The 25602-nt window shown below is 39.4% G+C and overlaps 8 protein-coding genes across 15 annotated transcripts in view; 1 reads left to right on the plus strand and 7 right to left on the minus strand.

The window, feature by feature from the left end:
* LOC145889249 (nesprin-1-like) overlaps window positions 1-25602 on the plus strand; it is a 197458-nt gene that overhangs the window by 79376 nt on the left and 92480 nt on the right. The window lies entirely within an intron of this gene.
* On the minus strand, window positions 2090-3535 carry LOC145888888 (uncharacterized). Its single transcript, XM_082979759.1, has 5 exons — window positions 3316-3535; window positions 3040-3252; window positions 2884-2970; window positions 2646-2823; window positions 2090-2535 (listed from the first exon to the last, which is right to left on the minus strand). Exons 1-5 carry the CDS (start codon window positions 3533-3535, stop codon window positions 2244-2246), a joined length of 990 nt encoding a protein of 329 aa, XP_082835885.1. The 3' UTR covers window positions 2090-2243.
* Window positions 6850-8155, minus strand: LOC145889862 (uncharacterized). The gene is made up of 6 exons (XM_082980909.1): window positions 8097-8155; window positions 7944-8040; window positions 7653-7871; window positions 7499-7591; window positions 7265-7433; window positions 6850-7159 (listed from the first exon to the last, which is right to left on the minus strand). Exons 3-6 carry the CDS (start codon window positions 7840-7842, stop codon window positions 6868-6870), a joined length of 744 nt encoding a protein of 247 aa, XP_082837035.1. The 5' UTR covers window positions 7843-7871; window positions 7944-8040; window positions 8097-8155; the 3' UTR covers window positions 6850-6867.
* On the minus strand, window positions 9629-10733 carry LOC145890407 (uncharacterized). The gene is made up of 6 exons (XM_082981398.1): window positions 10600-10733; window positions 10376-10540; window positions 10160-10294; window positions 9970-10096; window positions 9823-9902; window positions 9629-9752 (listed from the first exon to the last, which is right to left on the minus strand). Exons 1-6 carry the CDS (start codon window positions 10637-10639, stop codon window positions 9640-9642), a joined length of 660 nt encoding a protein of 219 aa, XP_082837524.1. The 5' UTR covers window positions 10640-10733; the 3' UTR covers window positions 9629-9639.
* LOC145888892 (uncharacterized) lies at window positions 13633-15470 on the minus strand. Its single transcript, XM_082979762.1, has 7 exons — window positions 15348-15470; window positions 15068-15292; window positions 14506-14742; window positions 14201-14269; window positions 14035-14134; window positions 13885-13922; window positions 13633-13808 (listed from the first exon to the last, which is right to left on the minus strand). The coding sequence occupies exons 1-7, from the start codon at window positions 15400-15402 to the stop codon at window positions 13633-13635; spliced, it is 900 nt and encodes a 299-aa protein (XP_082835888.1). The 5' UTR covers window positions 15403-15470.
* On the minus strand, window positions 15696-18270 carry LOC145888893 (uncharacterized). The gene is made up of 6 exons (XM_082979763.1): window positions 18210-18270; window positions 17882-18151; window positions 17423-17671; window positions 17030-17350; window positions 16879-16966; window positions 15696-16098 (listed from the first exon to the last, which is right to left on the minus strand). Exons 1-6 carry the CDS (start codon window positions 18268-18270, stop codon window positions 15696-15698), a joined length of 1392 nt encoding a protein of 463 aa, XP_082835889.1.
* Window positions 19070-21250, minus strand: LOC145889761 (uncharacterized). The gene is made up of 6 exons (XM_082980790.1): window positions 21179-21250; window positions 20794-20991; window positions 20422-20631; window positions 19822-19993; window positions 19690-19721; window positions 19070-19531 (listed from the first exon to the last, which is right to left on the minus strand). The coding sequence occupies exons 1-6, from the start codon at window positions 21228-21230 to the stop codon at window positions 19257-19259; spliced, it is 939 nt and encodes a 312-aa protein (XP_082836916.1). The 5' UTR covers window positions 21231-21250; the 3' UTR covers window positions 19070-19256.
* LOC145889775 (uncharacterized) lies at window positions 22384-25110 on the minus strand. The gene is made up of 6 exons (XM_082980806.1): window positions 24971-25110; window positions 24456-24725; window positions 23805-24023; window positions 23309-23353; window positions 23054-23183; window positions 22384-22972 (listed from the first exon to the last, which is right to left on the minus strand). The coding sequence occupies exons 1-6, from the start codon at window positions 24996-24998 to the stop codon at window positions 22732-22734; spliced, it is 933 nt and encodes a 310-aa protein (XP_082836932.1). The 5' UTR covers window positions 24999-25110; the 3' UTR covers window positions 22384-22731.

The following is a 25602-nucleotide window of genomic DNA, read 5'->3' on the forward strand; positions in this document are numbered from 1 at the left end:
CATCGGTTTCTCGTACGGATTTTCTTGACTTGTTTCCGCATTCGTGTAAGATTGTGCACTTTCCGGCGATGGTGATTCTAACATACAACATAACCATGAGTACCATGTATACGCGATCATAGGAAGTTTGTAAAATAATATTTACCTGGAACTGATCCGAGTTTCACCAACACCTGAAGTCTCCTCATTTCCCGCTTAGTTTCTTTCCTTAGTTTATTGTTCCTTGTACAAGATATCCTTAAGTAGAAATCAAAAACTATCAAAACATAAGTAGAAATCAAAACTTAATCCACGGTTGCCTTAAATACGTGTGTTTTGAAGGTGTAATTTAGTGGTGAACTGTTTTACTTACCGCCAAGCCGCAAACAGTAAAACAATCCCGAACGCCAGTACACCGATGATTATACCGAACTCAGCCGACATTACAATGTTTTTCATGGTTCCTCGAATATGTACTGATTCTGTGTAGGAGCTATAATTCCTGGGGTTGGAAGCTTCTGCGACTTAAAGTGAAAGATTTAATTCGCCCATTACTTTCAGTTTGTCAAAGCATGGTTTGGTGACAGTTTAGGTCTGTTTTGTTAGCTACATGTGTTTATAGTGAAAATCGGGGAGTTGACTGAATGATGCTTACCTGGAAATGACGTGGAGGCAAAGGCTAAGTTTCGAGGCACAAATGGCGTGGAAGTCTGTGATGCTGTGTACGTTGATGCTGAAGGTATCAATATAACTAATCATAATTTGTTCGAATCCATTTGAGCGATATACGCAGTGACCACATTGTTCTAATATACGTTACTTAATATTTGCATCTTCGGTTGAATATTAGCTACCTGTTATGTTCCAAATGTGATAGTTCAGGTTAAAACCCCGTTGGTTGATGTTGCCGTCTGAATAAAAATACAGTCTGTATGGCTGTTCAGTGGAATATAGAATTGTTTTGGTGTTGCATGGAAAGTTCTGCATCAAATCATCCGCTGTTTCTTTTGGGACTGTGTTGCTTCCAATGATATAACAGAGTGTGTTACTTGCATTTCCACATATGTAAAGCTCTGTAGAACTACCTACAAAGTTTATGTAAAAATGAAATTCGCCATCATTGCAAATTTCTTTGTCCTTTACCTGGCAGTAAGGTTAGATGGTCGACACAAACCGTGGCATTTCCTTCGCACACAATTTTCATGCACGATTCGGTTTTTTGTATCTCCAAAAAATTAATCACCATTACCACAACCTGGTCTAAAGTGATTGTTGGTAACTCCCATGTACATGATTGAAGTGGGGGATAGACTTTATTGCTTCCGTAGTTAGGGGAAGTTATTCTACCAAACGCGTCTGTAAGTGTTCCACTTTGTGTTGCGTTGCATGTTAAAGTTACTCCTTGCATTCCAACTGTAAACACTACATTTGTTTCAGAAAAAGCAAGATTTACTCATTAATATTTTCCACTCACCCACTGGACCAAGCAATAAAAACAACAACACCGTTAACATTTTCCTCCACTGAAACTCCAGCGCTAGCAATGCTACTGATGACTGCAAATATATGAAAGGAACTATTAGATCCTGACCACACTGTTTGGACTCTGGGAACTAAATTTCAGTCCAAAATCACGTTTTCGTATCAATGTATCGCTCTAGTATTTCCCCTCTGTATTATCTTTATATATTATGTCTTTTATAGTGAGAAAAATCAATGCCTAGTTCGCCAGCTATTCCTGCAAAATTTACAGCTTTGCATAGTATATTAAAAACTATTCTTGATTACGATATGACGCATGTGTTCAGTTGAATCAGAAGCCTATTCTTGCCTGCAAGCGATATTGGTTCTTATAGTGTTGATTACTTCGAACTAATAACCCGTGGATGCTCAAGAGATCGAGCAGCAACCGAAACGTTAACTGGTTGATCAGAATATGATACACGTGTTTTAATGAATGATTTCTGATGGCAAACGAGTACGGAATTGACATATATAGAAAGAAATGAATCATCGGTACAGATTGTTAAACGTTTCCTTGTTACAGTACAGCAAGAAAAAGTGCAGCACTCAACACAATAAAAACTAAAATAAACTTGGCTATCTTCGCTGTTGTTAAACACATTTCCCCCTTTTTTGGGATATACAATTCGACGCAAAAATGATAATCTGTTCAATTCCTCTCATGCAAAACAATTTTATGTAAAAATAATTCAAATTCAATCCAGCCACGCGAATAAACTTGTGGAACAAACCAAAGTAGTTTATTTCAGGGATCTTTTTGTATTTTGGTCCTCTGCTTCGTCGTCACTGTCTGTCGCCCAAGAGCTTGCAAAGCTCACACCATCGACATCCACGTGACAATACAACTCGTTGGCGACAACCTTTTTTCTCGGTTTAACTTCTGCATATTGCGCGTCGGAACATTGCGCTGGCACAGAATCGGTTGTGGTTGTGTTTCCAGAAAGCTTGGCTTCTGCGTAGATAGGATTGCTTTTCTCATTAGAACCGTCTTCTTGCAACGGACTTCCGGGTTTTGCGCTGCGACGTCTTTTTCTAAAAATGCAAACGAACTTTGCTGCAAAACAAATAATTTTAACCATGGTGATTCTTTGGTCTCGCAGCTGTTTGAAAATGTTGTGATAATTATGACCACCAGAACAAACCTGCATATTATGATCACAAGAACGACGGTTGCACACAACGCAAATGTCCCTGCAGCGCCACCTGCTGCCACCGTTGTTGTGTTAATGGGAAAGATTATTGGGTGCTCAGATGAAGTAGTTGTTGGTCTTGGAGTGTTCACGTTTGTTGTCAAAGATGCCGTCGTGTTTTCCTCAGATTCTAGACGTTTATAGTTTCATTTTAGATTAACTCTCGCGTTTACCAGCCGGTGTTGTTGACCTGGTTTTGTTGTTGATAAGTTGACGCTCGTGACTGGCACTGATTCAGATGTGGCGTGTGCATATTGGCTTAAGTCTTGTAAATATTCTAAATGCAAACCCCTTACTTACAAGTGAATAATAAAACGGAAAGAATGTATTACCAGAAGGGACTTACCCCTAATACTTATATCCCAATAATTGAGTAAAAATCCTTTTCCTGTGGTCGTATTGCTCGAATAAAACGAAATATGGAGATTTGTTTGGTTGTATTTCAACTTGAAAGTATCATGGCAGTTGTATTTGTGTTTCAAGTACTCCTTTACTTCCTGTCCAACATTTCCCAAAAGTATGTAACACATTGTTTTGTTCGTTGTTCCGCACATGGTAACTAATATCATGTTTTTTAAGATTTTAAATAACGTTTTTACATTTATGACTCAATGTTACGTACCGTTTATCAGTTTCAAAACATCTTCACAGTTGCATGTGTCTGCACTCCCATTGCAAAATGAAACATCACTTCCATTCTGCTTGCGAATATCTATAAACTTGACGGCGAAAAGTAATATACTTGAATCTGTTTTCTTTGGAAGCCATGAACAAAACTGTCCATTTGGATAGTTCTGCCCAGTGACGAAGTTAGGAGAAGAGATATTTCCAGATTTGCTCATGTTAGTGGTAGAAACGTCACAACTCGATGTTGTAATATCTAGAAAGTTGGGTTTTCTGTTTGCACAGTTTCGACTTGTAGAACATCTTTTACTTTACTGTGATAAGATAAAGATTTTAATATTTGTCCGTCGCAAACAAAAAAGATTGTAATACTGAAATCGTATCAATCTTTCAATCAACTTATATTAGTCTATAACATCACTTGTGGATATACGATAGAAACATGAAACATGATCTTGTCACCTTTTGGGGCACATGATTTTTGTTATTCAGAAAAAACGAAATATTATACTTTCGAAGATATAGTGTTGAAAGATAAGTAGTATACTTACCAAAGTGTAGGCAAGGTATCAGGATAACAATGATAACAACCTTTGACATTCTTTTCAACGTTGTGGTTTTAGAATAAAATAGCAAACATATGTGAAGCAAACCCGGATTCGATTACCTGAACTAAAAATACCGCCTAACAGATATCAATTTATCATAAATATGTTTTATAAACCAACATAACTCTGCTTGAATGCTCTTTCGGTTTACTACTTTCAAGGTTATCTGTTAACAGAATACACTAACGTACTGTCTTAAAACTTTGCAACTAAATCCTGGTTGGCGTTTTCAAACTGAGAAAAATATTTTCTCAGAATTTCTTCTCGGCGGAAGAGTTGTAAGGTTTTGCTTTCGTGACAACGAAATGGTGCGTGTTGTGTGTAAAAAAGACGAACGTGTAGGTGCATGCCAAAGGTTTGGATTTCCTGATTGGCAAGACAAAAAACTACATTTTAATTGCTTACTCTGCGTTAATCGCAACTGCTACTTGATCAATGACGAGACTTCCCTACATTTCATTCTTATAGAACCTTTGGTGTCAGCAAACTGTTGTGATAAAATGTAGAAAATTTCGCCAATGAGCCGCTGATTTTAATCAGGTCTGTAGTTTCGCATACATGGATCAATAACTTAATGATCTCTCAAGGAAAAAGTTATTAATATTGCCAAATCGAACAGAACTGGGGAATCTTCCAATGTACCATTAAAGGTATTTGGTTGCATGTTTTTGTAAGGGTATATTCGCTTAATCCACTGTCTACCCAAAAAGGTATTGAGACGCAAAGGCCGTTCACGAAGTGATAGAAATATTAAAAATCGGTATTCTTTTCATTCCAAGTCAATGTATTCGTATCCTCTCAACGGTATCGGCAGCTCGTAAGCGTGTTCTTGATGAGTGTATGGATTTGACGTCGAATGTGGACTTGTAGACGTGGGCGGTTCTATGGAACAGATTTAATACTGAAGGCAGTTGAACTCCCGTGAAAAACATATGATATATTTACGTGAAACAGTTCCTGGTTGGACCAACTCTTTCAGTTTTCTCATTTCTTTTGTAAGTTTGCTTTGTCTTGCAGAAGATCTCCTGCAGAAGAGTTTGAGTTAATTTTACCTAAGCTACGTAACTCAACACACATGTTTGGAGTTAGCCATAAAGTGTTTTGAGTTACGTAGCTTAGGTTTTGGAGTTAACCAGCACTTACCGCCAGAAAACGAACGATAAAATAAGCCCAACTGCCAGCACACCTATGACTGAACCTAACACAGCTGGCAGTAAGACACCTTGATTTTGTGGTTCCGTTTTGAAACGATCGTCTTGGGTGAAAGCTTCTAAAAATAAACACAATTCAACACCATTTAACGGACACAGGCAAATCATCACGCATCGTAAAGTCGTTCGTAACTCACTGTGCGTTTTTCCAACCGTTGGATTTGAAAATGACGTCGTGTCGAAGTTGTTTGGTATCTTTGATTCGGTCACTGATGGCGTCTGTGATGTTGTTATTTCAGCTTTTGTTTTTGTAGTTGTTGTTGTTGTTGTTGTTGTTGTTACCACTGTAGCAACAACAGAAAACTATTGTTTTGTATGTCTTGTTTCTATATGTTATAATAGGCTTATTTATACTTTTCAAGCAGGCCTTGTACTTGAAGGTATCAATATAACTAATCATAATTTGTTTAAATCCGTTTCAACGATATACGCAGTAGCAACATTGTTCTAATAAACATTTGTATTCTTAGGTTGAATATTAGCTACCTGTTATGTTCCGAATGCAATAATGCAGGTCAAAACCCCGATGCTGATATTGTCGTCGGAATAAAACCACATTTTGTATGGCTGTTCAGAGGAATGTAGAAATGCTTTGTTGTTGCATGAATAAGTCTGCATCAAATCATCCTGTGGTTCTTTTGGGACTGTGTTGCTTCCAATCACATAACAGAGTTTACTGCTTGTATTTCCACATATGTTTAACTCTGCAGAACTACCTACAAAGTTTGTGTAAAAATACAATTCGCCATCATTGCAAATTTTATTGTGTTTTACCTAGCAGTAAGGTTATATGGTCGACACAAACCGTGTCATTTCCCTCACATAAAGTTTTCTTGCACGTATCGCGTTTTTGTATCTCCAGAAAATTAATCACAATTACCACAACCTCGTGGTCTGAATTGATTGTTGATAATTCCCATGTACATGATTGAAGTGGGGGATACACTTTATTGCTTCCGTAGTTCGGGGAAGTTATTCTACCAAACGCGTCTGTAAGTTTTCCACTTTGTGTTGCGTTGCATGTTAAATTCAAACCTGAGGTTCCAACTGTGAACAATACGTTAATTCAACTTAAAAAAGGAAAAAAAATCCTCATTAAATTTTTCCACTCACCCACTGGAAAAAGCATTAAAAGCAATGCCGTTAGCATTTTCTGTGACTGGAACTGCAACGCTTAACAATGCTAGTTTGTGGTGGTGAGCAAGTAGTTCTGCAACTACTTCTGAGCACTGGACAATATAACAAAACCTACGCTGGATTATGACACATGTGTTTAAATGAATCATATGCTAATTCTTGCCTGCAAGTCATATGTTGGTTCTTATAGTTATGATTACTTCGTACGTACCACCAGTAACCTGTGAATGCCCAAGAGATAGACCAGCAACAAAATGGTGAATTGTTCAATTACAACATGACACACGTGTTTAAATGAATAATGTTTTGACTGCAATGCAAGTACTGAATGAACGTTGATAAAAAACTGATTCATCTGTGGAGTTTGTCGAAAGTCTCCTTGTTACAGTACAGCAAGAACAAGTGCGACATGCAACACAATTAAAATTATAAAACACTTGGCTAGCTTCGCTTTTATCAACACACATTTCCGCACTTAAGTCTCACAATCCGACCCAAAAATTATAATCTGTTAAATTCTTCTTGTGCATAAAAATTTTGTGAAAAAATAAGTTAAATTCAATCCAGCCACGCGAATAAAATAAACACAAGCAGTTATTTCAGGGATCTTTTTGTATTTTGGTCTTCTGCTTCGTCGTCACTGTCTGTCGCCCAAGAGCTTACAAAACTCACAGTATCGACATCAACATGACAATACAACTCGTTGGCGACAATCTTTTTCCTCGGTTTAACTTCGGCATACTGCGCGTCAGAACATTGCGCTGGCACGGAATCGGTTGTGGTTGTGTTCCCAGAAAGCTTGGCTTCTGCGTAGATGGGATTGCTTTTCTCTATAGAACCGTCTCCTTGCAACGGACTTCCGGGTTTTACGTTGCCACGTCTTTTTCTAAAAATGCAAACGAACTTTGCTGCAAACCAAATGACTTTAACCAATGGTGACTTTTTGGTCGCGCAGCTGTTTGAAAATGTTTTCTCACATGTGATTACAAACCTGCATATTATGATCACCAGAATGATGGTTACAAACAACGCAACTGCTCCTGCAGCGCCACCTGCTGGCACCGCGATTGTGTTAATGCGAAACATTGGCTGCTTTGATTTTGTTGGTTTTGAAGTTGTTGCGTTTGTTGTCAACGATGCCGCCGTAGTTTCCCTGGGTCCTATATGGTTGCAGTTTATATTAGACTAAAACATCGCTCCTGATGAAAAATCCAACATTGTTGACCTGCTGTAGTTATAAGTTTGTATCTGGTGGTTGGCGCCAATCCAGACGTGGTTTGTACATGTTCCGAATACTTTTCAAAACCAATACTGTATTCTGCATGTAAACGCCAAATAAAACTGACACATAAAAGGAAGTATTGCAATGTGTAGCTTACCTGCAGCATTTATATTCCAATACTTAAGTAAAAATCCTTTGCCTGAATTTGACCGACTTGAATAAAAAAAAATGAAATGACTTTGGTGTTGGCTTCTTTTTAAAGTGTAAATATTATGACACTTGTACTCATGTTTTAAATACATAATATCTTCTTTCGTAATATTTCTTTCGTAAAGTACGTAACACATTGTTTTGTTTGTTGCTCCGCACAAGTAAACTGCAAAGATGATTCTTTTCAGATGATAAAACATAAGCTTATTCAAATAAGCATTTTGTTTTTGTCACTTACCATTTTGCAGTGTCAAATGATCTTCACAATTGCATTTTTTGAGAGTTCCGTTGCAAAATTTCAAATCGTTCAAATCTTGCTTGCGAACATCCAAGAACTTTACGGCGAAAACAAACATAAATATATATGTTTTCTTTATCGGGTTCCACGTACAGTATTGCTTATTTGGATAGCTTCGAACACTGCTGAAATTCGGAGATGTGATGTTTCCTGATTTGTTTAACCAGCCAGTTGGTACGTCGCAACGTAATGCTTCCAAAACTAAAATTGGAGAATGAAGTTAAGATTTAACATCGTTTCTAACGGATTAAATTTTGGGTGTGGTGAGCATTTATATTTTATTTCATTGAAAGGTAATATAGAAAACTGGAATTGATGAATGTAGCAATTTTTAACACGTATAAAGGAGGCCTCCGCCATGCATAGTACGGCACGAAATACGATGAGGTTTTGGAAGTGATGTCTGGCTCGGCGACGCACGACCTGGCATAACAAGACATTGACACCATCATTCTTTCTACTATGTAGTGTTGCAGTTTTGTACTTTTTTACTCACCCAAGCAGAATCAAGAAGCCATTGCACAAGATTTCACTGTTTTGGGGCACATGTGCCGTTTGTCAGTCAAAATATTATTCTTTCTACGAGGTATAAAAGTGTTGTTAAAGAAGTAATTTCACTCACCTGCAAAGCTTGAGCAAGAAGTTAGGATTGCAATCACGAAAACTTTTGACATCCTTATCAACCTAGTAGTTTGTGATACAGCAAAACGAAATTAAGTGTAGCCTATCCGGTTTCGACTACAGGAAGTTAACAAAACTTACTCAACCCACCGAAACTTTCAAATTTGCAACTATACCAGTTTTTCATTCTCCCTTTCCTGTAAAACATTTACATCCATTAAGGTGCTGTCTTTCTTGTTCGAACCTCCATCATCGGCGCATTTGACTAAATATAGTTTTTTCTTTCTCGTGGAAGTGTTGTTACTATTTTGATTTCGTGATAACGAAACTACAGGCCTACGTGCTGTGAGTGCCCATGCAATGCCAGATATCTGACCTTCTTGTTTGGCATGGACCCGAGTTTGCGTTTGAGAATAAACGATGCTTTCACTAAATGTGTTTAGGTTAAATAAATTCAAATATTTTCTGGGAAAACTTATCTATTCGTTCGACGTTTCAGTCGTTATCCGACCGACCTTGATTAGGACAATACGTAAACGCAAATACGACGATAAATACTAGAGCGTGAAAAGGCAAAAATGGGGACGGGAAGGAAGGCGAAAAGAAAAATCCGCGCCAACCCAAAATATGTGCAAAGCACAATGCTTGGAGGTGAGCTGAACAATCAGGTTTAACCACGTAGTATGTGTCAAATGGATGAAACGGGCCGCTAATTTTTAACATCTGCAACGATTTTGCTAATTTGGATAGAATCATAGCTTTGACGGACAGCTTGCTGGTAAAATTTAAAACAAAACCGTGCGTAAACTGAACCCTAATTCGTTCCAGTCTGCTTTGATTTTAAACCCTAAAATACAAAACTGAAAACCAGTCTTTCAACTCGACATGTATTGGTGGACGACTTGTATTGCATATTTGTGTGTAAGAGTATAAGCTTATTCCACAGTTTTTTACAAAACGACGTTAATGAAAATTCGTCACAAGTTAATAAAAATATTCAAAATCGGCATTCTAGTCATTCCAAGTCCATGCATTCGTACCCCTGCAACGGTATCGGTTGCTCGTAAGCGTGTTCTTGATAAGTGGCCGGATTTGACGGTGACTGTGGACTTTCTGACGTTGGCGATTCTGTAAGGTTAAATTCCATGTTAGGTTAACTTTTAATCTTAGTGAATTATGCATGCAGCAATGAATTTACGTGGAGCAGTTCCTAGTTGAACCAATACTTTGAGGCTTCTCATTTCCTTTCTGAAATTGCTCTGTCTTGCAGAAGATCTCCTGAATTTCAGTTACGTTTACCTTAATTTCTAATCAAAGTTTGAGTTACGCTAAAAGTTGTTCTTACCGCCAGATAGCAAACGATAAAATCAACCCAACTGTCAGCACACCTATGACTGAACCTAACACAGCTGGCAGTAAGACACCTTGATGCTGTGGTTCCGTTTTGAAACGATCGTCTTGGGTGAAAGCTTCTGAAAATAAACACAAATAAACCATTAATAGACGCAGACAAACGCATCGTAATGTCGACTCACCAGGCGTTTTTCCAACGGTTGGATTTGAAAATACAGGCGTGTTGAAGTTGTTTGGTATTTTTGATTCGGTCACTGGCATCTGTAATGTTGTTTTTGCGGCTTTTGTTTTTGTTGTTGTTGTTGCTGTTGTTACCACTGTAGCAACAACAGAAAACCACTGTTTCGTATGTCCTAATCTATATGTTATAATAGACATATTAATCGGGTTATTTGTACCTGTCGAGCAGGCCTTGTACTCAAAGCTTATTCTCTTGTAAAAGGAAAATGCCCTCAAGGTAATATTTGACCATTGCGCTGGGTAGTACACAGGACATGAAGTCAGACACCTGCTTGGAGTGAAATCCCCATCTCGTGCAAGAACCAAACATGTGGAAGCTGTCGCTAGAAGCAAAATAAACACAGTTGCTTATTGATCCAGCCACAGTTTTTACTTTACCCACAAGATTTCGTAGAAATTCCAGCAATCGTTCCGCTTGTCATTTTGACCTGAGCTCCGTTGAACTTGTTACTGACGCCTATAGTTATTGTACATTCAAAATTCCTTGAAGATGAGTAACTCACAGTGGATCGGGTGGTCGTGGGTTGCAAAATCCCACTGCAGTAGGTTTTCCTATCTGACAGACGTTAATATATTTTAATCAAGGCGTATTAATTTATACCCTTACAGCAAGTACGCCCAATGAGGCATTCAGTAGTTTTTAAACAGGTCAAAGTATTGCATTTCGGCACTCACTGTACAAAATCTCTACTAACGAGAATTTTCTTACTTTTTACGACTAATGAGCGTGCAACTCTGGCCATACTTCGTCTTGCGATTGTAGTTGAACTTGGCGGTGCATTTCCGAATACTACGCAGACACCTGGTGTAATAAAGGAAATTAAACACTGGAAAAGAGCTACGTATATGCTTGTTGATGGCATTTTTTGTTGTTGACTTGAATGCTTTCAACCCGCACGCAAATTCAATAAAGCTCTTTTTTTAACTTGCCTTTAGTTGTGATTGACAAAGCAAGGACTAGAGTTAGGAGGTGTCTCAAAGCTTTGTGTCCGCATCTTTGGCGCATGATTTTTTCTCGTTTTAAACTTACTTTCTGTGTCGTCTAAATTCAATAGTTGCACTACTTTTCAACGCGGTGACGTAAACGTGACCATGGGGGACAAACTTTCAACTGAATCGTCTGTAAGTATCTCTCCCCAGATAAACTGTCGTAACGCCCTATACAAACGTTTACGTTACCACCCCCTTTGGTTATGTAAACTAAACCCTTGAGCAATGACTCAAACAACGTTTGCTGGTATTAATATTTTTCGCATTCCTTTCGTGGTGAATATTTTACGCACGAAAACGTCTCGTGATTTGACGCGGCTTCACTTTCTAAATCTGGTTCTATGTTAATTAAAAAGAAATTCCACCTCTCACATTGTTTTGTAGTTTTTCCTGTTCAGCTTACTTCCAGCTTTTAGTTATCATTGATAAATTTTAAATGTTGACTGACAACATCCGTACAGATCCGAACACTACCTCTTACAGATATTAAATTGAAAATCGTAAAGTTTTAAAGAATAAAGTTAGCAAGATCATCTACATCACTTGCGCAAAAGCAAATAAACAATGACCAGACATGAAACTGAGAAACGAAGTTGGGAAACCTTTAATCAAACGAGTGATGTTCATGTTATGTTGCTGTGTACACGAAATAACCATTTTCGTGCCTTTGTTTATACGCCGAACGCGACGTACGTTGGTATAATGATCTAACTGCGTCGATACGCAGAGCGCTAACCGTTCCTTTCCTGATACAGCACCCGATGAATGAATCACCGCTGTTGCGGATTTTGTCGTGCAAACTATTGTTTATATGATAGGCAGAAGCGCACAGGTCCAAACACTAATTGCTTACCAACGTGTGAGCACGGTTAAAAAGACAATGCAAAATGGTTGTGCGTTACTTATTCCGAAACGAAGTTGTTGAATGAATGCTCGCAGTCTCGGGATCCACGTGCGACTTAAGGTACATAACGTTATCCAGAATCACGCGTTGCGACAATGCGTCGTCGTCCTCCTCTTCAATATTCTCCATCCCTGTATCGAGAAACTTCTTCCTGCTCCTCCGACTCCTCCGGACTCTGTCTCCAGAGTCCTGTTCTTGGCTCGCGAACGTGCTGTGCTGTGGATCGCCCCTCGGGCTACTGGCTGGTGAACTTGAGAGACTTAGAGCCGAACTAGCAGCAGACAGTGAAAGTCCATCCAGTCTTGGGTCTATGGTCCCGTAGTTGAACTCCACAGGCGTGTATGTGTTTCCGTGGGGTCGATTAAAGTCGTGCTTCTTGAGATCACGGCGTTTTTTCGACCTGTCGTGTTGATTCAAAACGTCAAGACAAAAAACGCAGTTTTTAGCAACATTTTGTACTTGCCATTTTCGTATGAAACACACTACAGCCAGAGTGATGACTACAATGACAATAGAACCCGCTCCTACTCCAATAACAATTGGAAGGTATTGGTATTTTCCATCGTCGCGTGGCAGAGCATCGATTCGAGTGACATCGTCAAAGGTCGTTTCCAACGGTGACAAAGTTGTATTTTGTCCTTCCACCGAAACCAATGCAACTGATAAGAATGTGCAATTAGGTACCTGACAAAGCATACTTCTATACTATGGGCAAAGTTTGCTTAAAAGTGTAGTGAAAGGACTTGCAAGCTTTTATCAATGTTCAATATGCCTGGTTTTTTGAATTGATCATAAATTTCCGCGTACCTTTCTGTTATTGCTGGTTTTAGGAGTTAAAGTAATAATGCCTAAGCATGGCCATACATATTGTACTTATATCTTCTAATCTTACCTGCGCATGTGACTAACACCCTTGCACTTAAACTCATGCTGTCCAATCTATTAGTATTGTAAACAACCTCAACGTTTGCTCGGTATCATAACAACGTCCAGTACTAATAGCAAGCACCCTCAACAATGCATTGTTGTAATACCGGGCCGAACAAGAACATTTGTCATCCTTATGATAATTGCCGGCGCTTCATGTGGTTGCGTCGATTTTGTATATGCTTTGCTGTATGTGTGATTATGCGCGCCGTCAATAACGACAGGATCGAGGGTTACACAGGGTTCGATTAACATGTTAGCGCCAAAGGATAGTGTGTAGATTAGATAAGGCCAATAGCGAGCGTCTACCATACGTTTCGAAAGCAAAGTCGGTTTAAAGCCTTATCGACACCTTCAAAACAATAATCACTCCATATGCATCTGTGCTGCTTCGCACTGTTCACCACTTGCTGCAGATGCATTTGATTTTGAAGCATCAGTGCCCGACTGATATTATCATTGGAAACATATGACCAGGTTTATACCCAGAGCAGTAAGTTTTATATTTGGCGACGAAAACACATCACACATGTAAAAATACTAGGTCGATTTGTATCAAAAATTACGTGGCGTGCAACCAACGTTGAGTAAATTTCAGCTCCCTTGGGCGTTGCGTGGCAACATGAATTCATAAACGCTGCTCACTGTGGTGATCGATGGCCGCATGGTGGCGTAAACGGAGTGCATTTGATTCTCTCTATACGTACGCACATCAGAGCCAGTATCTTCTGGGTAACTGATGTCAACGTAATGGTTAGCAACAGCCGCACCTATAACGTAATTGGTTTAGAATGCCACGAGGTTTCGGCTGAGTTCATTTGCATGCAATGCGGGCACAAAACACACCTGATTGGCCGGCAAGGTGTTTAAATTTCCGTTTTTTTCTGCAACACAAAATATAGGTGTTACAAGAAAGCAGTTTTTTACGTTTTTGCCGTTTTTCAGAAAATATAAATTTCCAAAAAAATGACATATAAGATTTGAATGATTGCTTACCTTAATCTGACTACAATACCGACAGCCAGAAATACAACCAAAATTACTATAACACCAACAATGACGGTAGCAGTTGTGTTAAATCCATCGTGTTCTGGTCCTTCGCAAACAAAGTAAGTTACTAAACTTTCGTGTCAAACGCATAAAACCCGTGTCACACTTGTACCTGGAGTTTTGGCGTTGTTGTGAGCAATTTGAACGCTTGGTGTCGTTTGGTTGACAACTGGATCGGGATCTAAATAGTAATGATAGTTTAAAGTTTATGTCACGACATTAGCTTGCTTACGTTATCGAACGTGATGCATTGCTAGAAACTGCAACTTTGGCACAACTGTAAAAAATAATACATTAACACGGAAAGCTATTCATCGGGAACAATTAACTAGCAATGAATTGCACCGGCAATCTAGCCTATACTTGACAAAACATATCTCAACGTAAAATTAATGTAAAAATATTTATTAATTTTACCTTTGCAACTTATCACGTGATAAGAGATATTGAAACCTCTTCCTTCTTTAAATCCGTCCGAATGAAAGAAAACGTTGTACGAAGAATCTTCAATCAATATTTTACGCATAAACTTTTTGTTACAAATTCCCTTTTGCCTCGCTTGTCTGCTGCAATGATGCGGAATCACACGTGGGCTCACCAGAGCGTAACATTGAAAGAAAGATTCGGGACTTCCGCATCGCAAAAATGGGTCAACTAAAACACAGCGTGTTCAAATTTCTACAAATCGTAAATTTTGTAATGATACAAAACATGCAACTAACGTCACGGGAATACGTATATTCATATCAAACTTAAAAACATGTAAGGAATAGAGGATTGGAGCCAATTATTATATGTGCAAAAGAGCCATTGGAGCCAATTATGTTTTTATACTGAGCTGCAGACGTGGCCATTGTTTCGACCTGATAGGTCTCATCAGTGCAGCTATGGTGTGACTTACAACAAAAGTCAACAAAATATCCGGCAGGACTTTCGTTTTGTGCGGTGACCAGTGATAGATAAACAAATATCTTCATACCTATGCTAAACGTAACTTCGTCAGAGCAAGGAACATCCATGAATTGAAACTCAATCACCACGAACTGTGTGTTGATATCTGCATCAAATTTCCAACCACATTCCTGATTTTTCGGGTAAGTTTTGTTTCCTCCATAATTCGGGGAAGTCAGAAAACCAGAAAATCCCATTAAGTTATGCTGCGAAGCCGGAATGTCGCACGCCGACTGGGCGACTGTAGTTAAACCTAAAAATGCCGAATTTATATGCATTGACATGTTTAGGATGCTGCCCTTACTTACTTGTAACTGCTACCAAGTACGCTAATATTGCGGCTGTCGTAATGTTCATTACCATTTTTTTCTACTATATTTCCTGTTACTTGACTGGACTAAATCATTTTCCAAGTGCTGTACGAAAAAAACCTTGAACCATTTTTGATAAAAAGTTTTTGTATTTCGGCCCCTTTCCTTTGTAACACAACTTCGCAATGCGCAGAAAAAAAGTAATTACTGCGTTTGTCAGAAACAAGAGAACGTGCGTTGAATCTTTGTGTGGTCACTAGACCTTTCCAGGTACCAAAGTACATCTCTCGCTACACCCGCGTTTCAGTAATGCACGCATGCTTCAAAAGAAACTCGTTTACAATTTTAAACCCCAGTATTTGGCAAAGCAGGGAGTTTTCCCGTGTCCTTGTCGCTGTTGTTCCTGCTGCCGTGTCCATATGCGGGCCCGGCACTTTCGTACAGTATGTTGTTCACCATCTCCCGTTCGCTAACCGCCTTCTTATGCACGGTCACACAGCAATACACATCATGGTCAGTGATAACTTTGCCTTCTGCGAACATTGTGACGTCATTAGCCGTGACGTAGCTCCTTGAAATGCTGTTGTCGTTTGCGTCACTGTAAGTTTCATCGTGTTTTATTTGTTGGAAAGTTGTTGTTGTTGTTGCTGGACGGTTGTAGGGAACTGGGTCTGACATCACGTACGGGTTCATGACTTCCTCTTCATCTCTTCTTCTTTTCTCCTCTTTGCGGGTCTTGTGTAAGTGTCTTGCAACGAAAAGTAACTTGTTATCATATGTATTCGTAATGCTGAGAATAAACAGACTGACCCATGGTTATGAAAACATTGGCATGTTTTATTTATTTAAAACGTTTCGGCAATACGTAAAACATGTCATTGTTATCAGTACTATGAGCCAATCCGTTTAGTCTCAGAGTTATGAGTAAACCCTCTATTCGTGTTCCTAAATTCGCAATTCTCCTGTGTTTGTTGCGAAGGTTTAAGGTATTTTGAACTGAGGACACAAATATTTTTAGAGATAGTCGTGAACAGAAACGTAGGGCATTAACTTTTGAAAGTAAGGTCAAGAATGCCAGCATACTCCCTTCTGGGAAACTGTTTTCATTGTGAATATCTTTGCGACATTTGGAACACAACATTTATAATTATCTCGTGTCAACTATTCCGGTGGCCAACTCATTTCCTTGTATAAGTTGGGCACTGGAAAGATATAATGTGTCGCGGTAAAGCAATAATTCCAGGAAATTGGTATCACCAGCAGTGTCTGGTCTGCGATGACACTGCACATGTTTCAGCGCAGACTCGGGGACCGCCATGCGCTTAAGATTTTCCAAAAATAATCTTCCTTTAATTTTTGTGAAATGCTTTAAAATATTAGTCATGACCCAATTTAACGTTCGAAGATATTCTTTAGTCACAAATAGTGATTTGCTTCTGACCGAACGCACCCAAATTTCTAATAATAGCAGGGGTGTTGCAATATGAGAAGTGAAATAATAGAATATAGCGTTAGGTCGATCCCTTACCTTTTCACACACAATATAACAACTGCCAATGTAGTTCCAAACATCAGAAAGGCTATGACTCCTGCCATCACATATAGAATACTTCGACCTAAATGCAAAAAGTAAGTCTAGGGTAAACGTTCGTTGGCACATTTCGAACAATCCCACGTACTATCAATTGCTCCTGGTGTCCTCGTTTGCGGTGTCGTCGCCAAACCGGTCGAAGTCAGTTTTGCTATCGTTGTTGACATTGTTGGCATTGTTGGCATTGTTGATGTTGTTAATGATGATGATAAGGGTATTGTTGTTGATGTTGTCACTTCAGTTGTACTTTGGAGTGCACCAAGTGTAGAAGTCAATTGTGTACGGGCGGTTATCGGTATTGTTGATGAAATGGTTGGCAGTGCAGTTGTTCGTACAATGGTGCTTGTTCGCACACTCCGGCTTGTAGATGCCACTGGATCAAACAATGGAGTCACCGGTTGCGGCGGATCTGTTGAGACAACGAAAAGCTGCTTTTAGACATGTACAATAGGCGTAATATTGCCAAACAAACGAAATGTACCCATTGCGATCCCGGCGTTTACAACGTTAATCACGCTGTAAGCGAGTATGAATCCCGTTCTTGAGTTGAGAGCGTCAGCGTAAAATGTAATACCGAAGTGATTGTTGGTGCTTGTCAGGTATCCGTTCACCGAACCGCAATATCGCGACACACTTGGCGCAATGTTTTTCGCCCTCGTGCTTGGTGTTTGCATGACGTAGCATAAGGACTGTTGGATCGTTCCACATAGGTTCAATGTGGCGTTTGGTCCTGTGGAGAAGAAGGTATTTTAGAAAAAACAGTGGTTATTCGAATGCAACATTTAATTCCCCATAAAGTCGCTAACCACATTCTTAGCTAGAGTCTACCTAATACTAACATTTAATGTACTCATTCAGATATTCTGCAGCATAGTTTTAGCGTAACAAGATCAGTGGAAACAATACAATTTACGTGTAATGTCAAAACGCAAGTAATTACCCGTGTTCAACGCGAGGATGTCGGTACACTGAGTATTCGTGCACAAACCAGTTTGTGGACATTTTTGGGTATTACTCTCTAAATCGAGGTTCACAATTCTTAGAACCACAATTTGTTCCGTCGGGTTAACTGCAAAGGTCCAGTCGCACTTCTGATTGGGGGGGTAAGTTCCGTTGGTAAGAGGTGGTATTATTATACCTTTCAGGTTGGCAATGGTTCGCTGTTCCACGGGTATTTGGCACGAAAGTCTTGCGGACTGCTGTCCGCTTACTGAAATTCAAGTAATGAATAAAAGAACTGTATAAAATATCAAAAAAGCATTGCTTACCTGTACAAACTGTGCCAAGTACAATCAATAATCCAACAACTTGAGTTTTTATTGTAAACATGTTTTCCCCACACTATTAGAAAAACCTGTTTTTCTTTGGTAATACACTGCAAAAAATGAAGTTTTGGTAAATTTAAACTCTAATTAAAATTCTGCCAACTATGCGATCCAAAAACATTACTACAGCTGAGCGACGTGCCCGCTATTTGTGGATATTGAGCGATCAAAAATCTCAATCCTGCGACTATATTACACGTGACGTCAGAAGCACGGCTGTCCAGATCACCACACGCTCGCTTTTACTTTACCCCCCACTAAAAAAGTAACGACATCGTTCGTGCTGTGACCGCATTCATGAAGTTATGATTTTTATATTCAGCCGATTTCGTGATCGCAGTTAACTCTCGTTGCCGACAATTGCACGATCGTTGCGTTTTTGGTTCGAGTGGAGCTATAATGGTATCACTATTTGGCAGATGGTTTGAATTTAGGTGAAGCGGTAACATCTGATTCAGACCTGGGATGGCCAAAGCGAACGTTATTCGTTGTGACATTTCGGCCAAATCGATTGGGGATAAATAAAACTGTGTTGTGACGAAAACCAAAACATTTACGAGTTTTTTCATAGCTATTTTCTATGCCTTTTTGTACCAGTAAGACACATGTGTGTCCTAGTTGGTTGTTTTGCTGGAGCTATCCCCAGTGGCAGCAATTCATAAGTTACGAGTTTGTACTTTGATCCAGACAATTACTTCCTGCTTCTTTGTTCTATCTCGGGACATTCTTATACCCAGGAAACGTCTTACAAAACGTCACGCATACCAGCAACCAGCTATCCATAAAATACGCTAAATTGGTACAAAGGTTTATTACAACAAATGAGTCCAAACACATGATAACACGGTGGATTGAAGGAAAAAGATAGTTCTTTTTCACGCACGCCAAATTATAAATCACGTCGAAGTAAGACGTATGATAACAATGACACATTGACACAAAAAGTGATTGAAGTTTCTCGTCATCACAGACGCATGTGTGTCCCAACATTCACATGTTCATATACGTTGGGTTCACCGGCGATTGGTTCTGTATCGGTGCCTCGTACACCGCCTCGTCTGCGGCCTCGTTCACGTAAATGCTGTCATGAGGAGGCACGGGTTCTCTCTGCGCCTCACCCTTGGCGCCAACATTGATATACATGGGCTGCTCCTCCGAAGCCTGGCGTTTTGGTACTGGTGCAACATGTTGTGTCCCTTTCTCTTCATCACCACCAGCACCCTCTTCTCTGTTGTTACTGCTAGTTGCAATAGGTCTCATGCTCCCTATTGGAAAGTAAACATTTAAAGAGGTGTCTACACTGCGTGTAGTGCTATTTGTGGTCACCACATGTGCCGCTAAAAGATATCCAATATAACGTTTACTTAAAACGCAAGACGCCAATGACACAATAGCACGTTTGTATATTTTAACTTATCCTCACCTCGCTTGCTGTGGGTGGAACTTTTGCTCTTTCTGAAAACAACACAAAACGTGAATAAATCTCTGCGAGTTGCCAAGTTGATGTGCAGTTGTAAAACAGGCGAATTTAAACCTATTTGTGGTGAAATCTTACCTTACACAAACACAAGCAACAACAAAGACTGCCACCAGCGCCAAAGGTATGCCGACGGATATTCCCACAATAGCTCCTACTGGTAGAACATCGTTTATGGGTGGGGCGGCCGTTGTACCGTTGACGGTGACGGTGACATTGGACATTACAGGAGTTACAGGATCTACAGGAGCTGCAGAAATGCATGTGTGTGGTAACTTTGTATGTATCTCATAATAGGTGACAGACGTGTCTTCTTAATGCAGTTATATGTGATAAGGTGTTGATGAATGTAAGCTGGGATTAGAAGTTGCATTAAAACTGGGCAAGTTTGCTGGTTGAAGTTTTGTGAACCATAATACCAAACCAAGCAAAGCGTTTTTTAAAACCGTTATCTCCTGTAGTCTTTGCCAAATGAATAATGACATCTAATGCATGCAAAAGAGCCATAATTATCATCAAGAGTTGCAAACAGGTGTGCACACTTTTTCTACCTAATGTAAGGTCTCATCAGTGCAGAAGGAGACCTTATATAGGTCGAAACAGCGTGCACACCTGTCTGCAGCTCTCAATAGAATGTAATTTAGTTTTCATTGAAATTTGATTCACAAGGTCACCAACCTGTCGTACAGTTTATGATTGTGTAGCTGAATCTGAAAACTTGCCCTATCTTAGCACTCGCGTTGACAGTCACGGTAAAATTCAGGATGTTTGTTGGAGGTACCAGTGTTAAAATTCTAAACAATGACCCATTAATATTGACTGGACAAGACTTGTTCGTTGAACGGTAGGCGTAGCAGCTCGGTTTCTGTGGACCCGATAGTATTTGACCTGTAAAATGATCTCGTATTTATTCAATTCCTGCAATGCGCAGTGTCAGTCTCAGGTTTAAAACTTTATGTAATTACTGGTGCACTATGTGTGTATTGTATAAGTTACATTTTTTGGGGGGAAATACGTGTAAATTATACATTGCGATGCTTTAGTATTTACCATCTGGCATTTTAACTCCTGCTTGTGCTTCCAAGATATCAAGACGCCCTACTAGCATTTGGTTCGTGTGGTTATCTAAAGTAATGTTTGGATGAACCACCGTGTGTACTGTTGCGCTGTCATTAAATGAGTACTCAATGTTCTTATTCAGTGCATGTTCGCCGCAGTTTTGAGCATTCACATCTCGGCTTATGAGAACTGCAAAACATGATAAAGATAAACATTGGGTTATTTGACAAAACTACAACATAAAAGCATCGTTCAATTCGACTTGAAATTTGCTCTTATACCATGCAGATAGTATTCGTTTTTTACTCATGTCTGAGGTTAATTGTTACAACCTTTGGACATTTTTTAGCATGTTTTCTTTATTTGGTCAAGTTACCTGTAAGAGCAGTCAAATATAAGCTGATCATCAACCTCACTTTCAATGCCATTCTTACACGTTGCCTAATCAAAAACTGCAAAAGGTTTAAACTTTATTAGTAAACAGTATAATGGCGTTGCGAAATCGCCTCAGCTATATTCCAAACTGTGTTTCTTTCTGTAGCAAAATCCTTTTGTTGTTTTGTTAGAAACATTTTACAGTGAGATACTCCAGTCGTTATTCAACCGACGAAGGTGATTCAACACACTGATATACACATTGCGTTACGTCACCATGACGTGACGTCGCAGTTGCGCCCCATGGGGTAAAACGGGTATGAATCAAACAGGAACTGTTGTCATAGACCATGGATCTTGATGCTTGCTGTTGTTACGTAACCTGCCTAATGGAAATAATATGACGGATGTATCTAATGTGTAACTGCGTATGTGCTCCTGTAACGGTGTATAGTACTGTTCAAGGCAACCTTAAAATAACTTGGAAATCACAGTAAAGGCTACCCTTATAAACTAAACTCTAACGTCTAAACGATGCTATCGACGAATGGGGTTCCTAATTTCAAATGGACGACCATTAAAACGAGTAACCTCCATTGCGCGCCTGGCTTGACTCCCACCTTGAATACACAATTCGTTTTCAATAATAACCGCTTTGCTTAGTGTATTGCGGGGTAAGTTTTAACTCCGGAAAGACTTCGTGGCACGGATTGATCGTCACCACACGTTTCTGCTTGCACATCAGGCGCTTCCCCTTTTTGGCGTTTGTTTCTTCGCGTACCCGGACAGCAGCTCAGCGTTTACTATCTCCGCAGTTTCGCTCACTGAAACTTTCCCTTCTTAACACGCGATGCATGTCGTGGCTTTAGAGGAAATTCAAACGGGTTCAAATTTTGTTGAAGTTTCATTTTTGCTTTTTGTTGAAAGCGGTTTGGTACATTGCCAAATGCGCGTGAATTTTTATGCGAGACGTTCTCGCATTGAACTGCTTTCACTATCTGAGGGAGCGGCTAGATAATGTAAGGCAACCACCGCATTTAACGATGTCTGACGTATGACATGATCTGAATCATGACCCTGACTTAATATCAGTCAAATAATCTTCAATATTATCAATGTAAATTTATATTAAAATTGAGCATGGACGTTTATTGCACGGTATGTCGACTTAAATAAAACTGTTCGTTTAAGAAAACAAGATAAACAATTTCAGACATGCATTGGATATACATTAATGTTTGGTCTTGGGAAAACACATTTCCGTTTATGACGTTGACAAATGTTAAAGCTGACACTGGTTTTTGTATCTAGTTATTTTGAGCACAACTTTATCGTAAATATTGGCTGGTTTGGAGATGACGTAAATTACATGTCATATGTCACATATTTCTTTCCAGTCATTTGAAGCCCTAATAGGGTGAAGTCAAGAAACACGCCTTCCGCCGACGCCCTTTCTTAGTTGCTCTATCAGATAGCGGTCAAACAAGTCGGACGCATCGGGTGCATGAGTTAATCGTGATATGAAGCGGTGAATTGAAGCGCTGTTGATATCGGTCAGTTAAACTCCACATAGACCGACTTCGGTCTTCGTTCATACTGGGAGTTTCCAAAAACGTTCGGCTTCACGTAACCATATTCGTCCACTTCGGTTTCCGTTGCCATTGAGTTCACGTACTCTTGGTCTCCACTTGTGCTCGGTAGCGCCGGTTGTGGTTGCGTTTTTCTTAAATCAGTGGCACTTGGTGGAGCTAGTGGTTGGCATTTCAACACTTTGCGCTCGATGGTCCGAAACTTTCTGAAAAATTTTTAAGATTGTAAAGAATGGTTCCAGTGACCTAGAACACAAATTCCTATTGTGCCGTAAATTGTGACTTACTTTTTTTCGCGAATGAGCAGAAAGCTGAGAAAAACTGCCACGACTAAAAGAAAACCGCATACAATTACAGCTGCTGTGAAAGCACTCAAGTGTTTTCGTGCAAGTTCTTGGGCCTCCCTCATGATTTTTTCTGGTAAAAAAAATTTGTGGCGGTTAAAGCGTAAGTTTTACATAACGTTTGATCTCTTTAAAACTGATAGTTGTTGCACTACATGCATTACTGGTAACAAGTGATGTAAGAAAAAAATGTGTCACCTGTTTTACTTTCTTCGGGTAGCGTGGTGTCGTTTGTTATCATTTCTGCAATAAAGTAGCAACTATTGTCAGCGATGTTAGCTAAGATTCATTTTCGTTATATCGGAAGATAATAACACGTGATTGAAGTAAACAACAGTGTCTAAGTAGCGTCGGACGTGACACTGTTCTCTTGTAAAAATGGGTGGGACTCTTTCGTCCCATCTGAAAGGGGTTATTTCGTGCAACTATTTTGGGGTATCGTAATATCGCTAATCGCACGTTTTGTATTTGAAGTCATAAAACTTGTTTTAAAATAGCCGAAATCTTGGCACGATACAAATTGTCGCGGACTTTTATTTTTATAGGGCAGAGGTTCCTATTCGTTGCCAGGTAACTTTAGTAAACGTGGAAAGTTACTTTTATTTTATAGATTGTTGCAAACAACTTTGTTCAAATAGGATTTTACCGAAACGTACAATAGTTTCTTGTCGTTAATGACGGTCAAATATATTACCTGGCGGGCACGGGACCAGGGTGTAGTTGACCGCGAATCTTCCCAGACTTTTCCGACCATTCGACCTGAACCTAATGGTCGGCGGCCACGAGTCGAGTTCATATATTTGCATGCTGCAGCCGCACTGAGGAAGATTCTTGGGGTATCCACTATGAATCATACCTTTCGACGCGAAGGCGTAGCAGTTCTTCGGCCTGCTATTTCCGCATATTCGCAACCCTTCAAAATGCGATGGTTTTAATTAAACTTGCGTGGGGCCACCATACATGACATAAATTAATATTGTTGTCGTGGTGTTTATTTATATAAAAATTCTGCCTCCTTTGCTTTCCAACTTCCATCTGATTTCGGTCAACATAACTTGATAAGGAAATGTAACTTTGTTACCAATGGATATCAGCACTTTTTGCCCGTCCACAATCTGACTTACCTCAACCAGTCGCTCAAAGAAATATATATATATAGTAGTAAACAGGAATAATATATCAGAGGTAATAAAAATAGTAGCACAAAAAATGGGAACCAAGTTGATCATTTCAAAACCATTATCATAAAAAAAAACCTATTAGAGTCACTTTGTCATCAACAGAAAGCAAATATTAACAAATTATTGCGTTTATTTTTAATAAAAATGCATTTCCACTTGCTTACCATTTGGCAAAACAACAAAATTGTTCGGACAGTGTATTGACTGTACGCCGGTTGCCAAGTAGTTGAATTGTAGAAGCAAAATATCTGATTGTTCCGCTTCTATCTCCCACGTGCATCTTTGTTTGGATGTGTACGTGTACCCGGTATTACCTTCTCCGCCGTAATAATGCTGGCGATAATTGGGATGCTTGATCACACCGCTTCTGTTGTTAAGTGTAAGTGGTCTGTTGTTGGACATGCATTGGCCGCTCACGGTGATCAGCAATAGCCCTAACCAAATAGTACTTGCATTCACATATAACTATAAATTGTTAATTGATACAAAACCATTTCGCCAATCAATTACAAATAGATGTTACAATGCAGGTGTCATGTATGGTGTTGAAGAAATGCTTTGAATTTTCGTAACAATCATAGAATACATACATACAACAATTAAATCATTTTGTTTCACGCAATTGTTTCAAGCTAACGTTAAACTATTCCAAGAGCAAAAAATTCAATGCAACTCCTACCTTCGAAAGTAATTAGAAACACCAGCATCGTCCCAGTAGACACTATTACCTCAGCGGAATACAACTTCTTTTAGTTTTCCTTGAAAATGTCAAACTCAACTCTTGGAATGTCAACGAAAATCTAAGCTATTTAAAGGATCTTTAACGCAAAATAAGGTCAGTTACGTTCACGACACCCTGCCTCTCGTCACTTTTTGGTTACATAAACACTGACGTACGAACACGAAGCATCTACTAATATACATTTGAATGATGCAGGTCTCGTTGAACGGGCGAAGAGCAGTCCCTCACTTCCCTTAGTGATGAATAACAATTGGTCTTGTGGGTAGATGACGTATTCTCATTACCTGTTTGATCGTTAGACACGACGGGTCGTCCATTTAAACACGGAAATCACTCACTTCACCTCTTCCTTACGTTCACTCTTACCAAAATAAACGGTTTGTTTTAGTCTGGAAAATCTCAAAATGCGGTGACGTTAATTCGCGAAGAATTGGAATTTTGCTGCTGAAACGGTTTTCCGTGGTGACGAAATAGTCCGTGCTATTTTTTTGTGTGTTATATACCTTGATTGTGTAAATGACATTTTGGCAGAGCGTAACTGTTCTTCTTTTCTTTAAAGTACGCTATAA

Source organism: Ascidia mentula, chromosome 2, assembly GCF_947561715.1.
Source record: "Ascidia mentula chromosome 2, kaAscMent1.1, whole genome shotgun sequence".
NCBI classification, from domain to species: domain Eukaryota; kingdom Metazoa; phylum Chordata; class Ascidiacea; order Phlebobranchia; family Ascidiidae; genus Ascidia; species Ascidia mentula.

What these genes read in the sequence shown, in the direction of transcription:
- LOC145890407 (XM_082981398.1), bottom strand. Translation starts at nt 10,639, where the DNA reads ATGACAAGCGGAACGATTGCTGGAATTTCTACGAAATCTT. An exon ending in GTACAAGGCCTGCTCGACAG is followed by an intron (nt 10,295 to 10,375) that starts GTACAAATAACC and finishes TTGTTGCTACAG; the next exon opens with TGGTAACAACAGCAACAACA. An exon ending in TCAACTAGGAACTGCTCCAC is followed by an intron (nt 9,753 to 9,822) that starts GTAAATTCATTG and finishes TTAACCTTACAG; the next exon opens with AATCGCCAACGTCAGAAAGT.
- LOC145889862 (XM_082980909.1), bottom strand. Translation starts at nt 7,842, where the DNA reads ATGTGTTACGTACTTTACGAAAGAAATATTACGAAAGAAGATATTATG. An exon ending in CAAACTTATAACTACAGCAG is followed by an intron (nt 7,434 to 7,498) that starts GTCAACAATGTT and finishes GCAACCATATAG; the next exon opens with GACCCAGGGAAACTACGGCG. An exon ending in CTGGTGATCATAATATGCAG is followed by an intron (nt 7,160 to 7,264) that starts GTTTGTAATCAC and finishes TTGCATTTTTAG; the next exon opens with AAAAAGACGTGGCAACGTAA.
- LOC145889761 (XM_082980790.1), bottom strand. Translation starts at nt 21,230, where the DNA reads ATGGCATTGAAAGTGAGGTTGATGATCAGCTTATATTTGACTGCTCTT. An exon ending in AGGAGTTAAAATGCCAGATG is followed by an intron (nt 20,632 to 20,793) that starts GTAAATACTAAA and finishes ATCATTTTACAG; the next exon opens with GTCAAATACTATCGGGTCCA. An exon ending in AATCATAAACTGTACGACAG is followed by an intron (nt 19,994 to 20,421) that starts GTTGGTGACCTT and finishes GCATTTCTGCAG; the next exon opens with CTCCTGTAGATCCTGTAACT.
- LOC145889775 (XM_082980806.1), bottom strand. Translation starts at nt 24,998, where the DNA reads ATGCTGGTGTTTCTAATTACTTTCGAAG. An exon ending in GTTTCTAATTACTTTCGAAG is followed by an intron (nt 24,726 to 24,970) that starts GTAGGAGTTGCA and finishes CTATTTGGTTAG; the next exon opens with GGCTATTGCTGATCACCGTG. An exon ending in TTTTGTTGTTTTGCCAAATG is followed by an intron (nt 24,024 to 24,455) that starts GTAAGCAAGTGG and finishes CGCATTTTGAAG; the next exon opens with GGTTGCGAATATGCGGAAAT.
- LOC145888892 (XM_082979762.1), bottom strand. Translation starts at nt 15,402, where the DNA reads ATGGTAATGAACATTACGACAGCCGCAATATTAGCGTACTTGGTAGCA. An exon ending in GGTATTGTAGTCAGATTAAG is followed by an intron (nt 13,923 to 14,034) that starts GTAAGCAATCAT and finishes TTTGTGTTGCAG; the next exon opens with AAAAAAACGGAAATTTAAAC. An exon ending in ACACCTTGCCGGCCAATCAG is followed by an intron (nt 13,809 to 13,884) that starts GTGTGTTTTGTG and finishes ATTACGTTATAG; the next exon opens with GTGCGGCTGTTGCTAACCAT.
- LOC145888893 (XM_082979763.1), bottom strand. Translation starts at nt 18,270, where the DNA reads ATGTTTACAATAAAAACTCAAGTTGTTGGATTATTGATTGTACTTGGC. An exon ending in CATCCTCGCGTTGAACACGG is followed by an intron (nt 17,672 to 17,881) that starts GTAATTACTTGC and finishes TCTTCTCCACAG; the next exon opens with GACCAAACGCCACATTGAAC. An exon ending in AAACGCCGGGATCGCAATGG is followed by an intron (nt 17,351 to 17,422) that starts GTACATTTCGTT and finishes TTGTCTCAACAG; the next exon opens with ATCCGCCGCAACCGGTGACT.
- LOC145888888 (XM_082979759.1), bottom strand. Translation starts at nt 3,535, where the DNA reads ATGAGCAAATCTGGAAATATCTCTTCTCCTAACTTCGTCACTGGGCAG. An exon ending in TTGGGATATAAGTATTAGGG is followed by an intron (nt 2,971 to 3,039) that starts GTAAGTCCCTTC and finishes GTTTGCATTTAG; the next exon opens with AATATTTACAAGACTTAAGC. An exon ending in CTTATCAACAACAAAACCAG is followed by an intron (nt 2,824 to 2,883) that starts GTCAACAACACC and finishes ATAAACGTCTAG; the next exon opens with AATCTGAGGAAAACACGACG.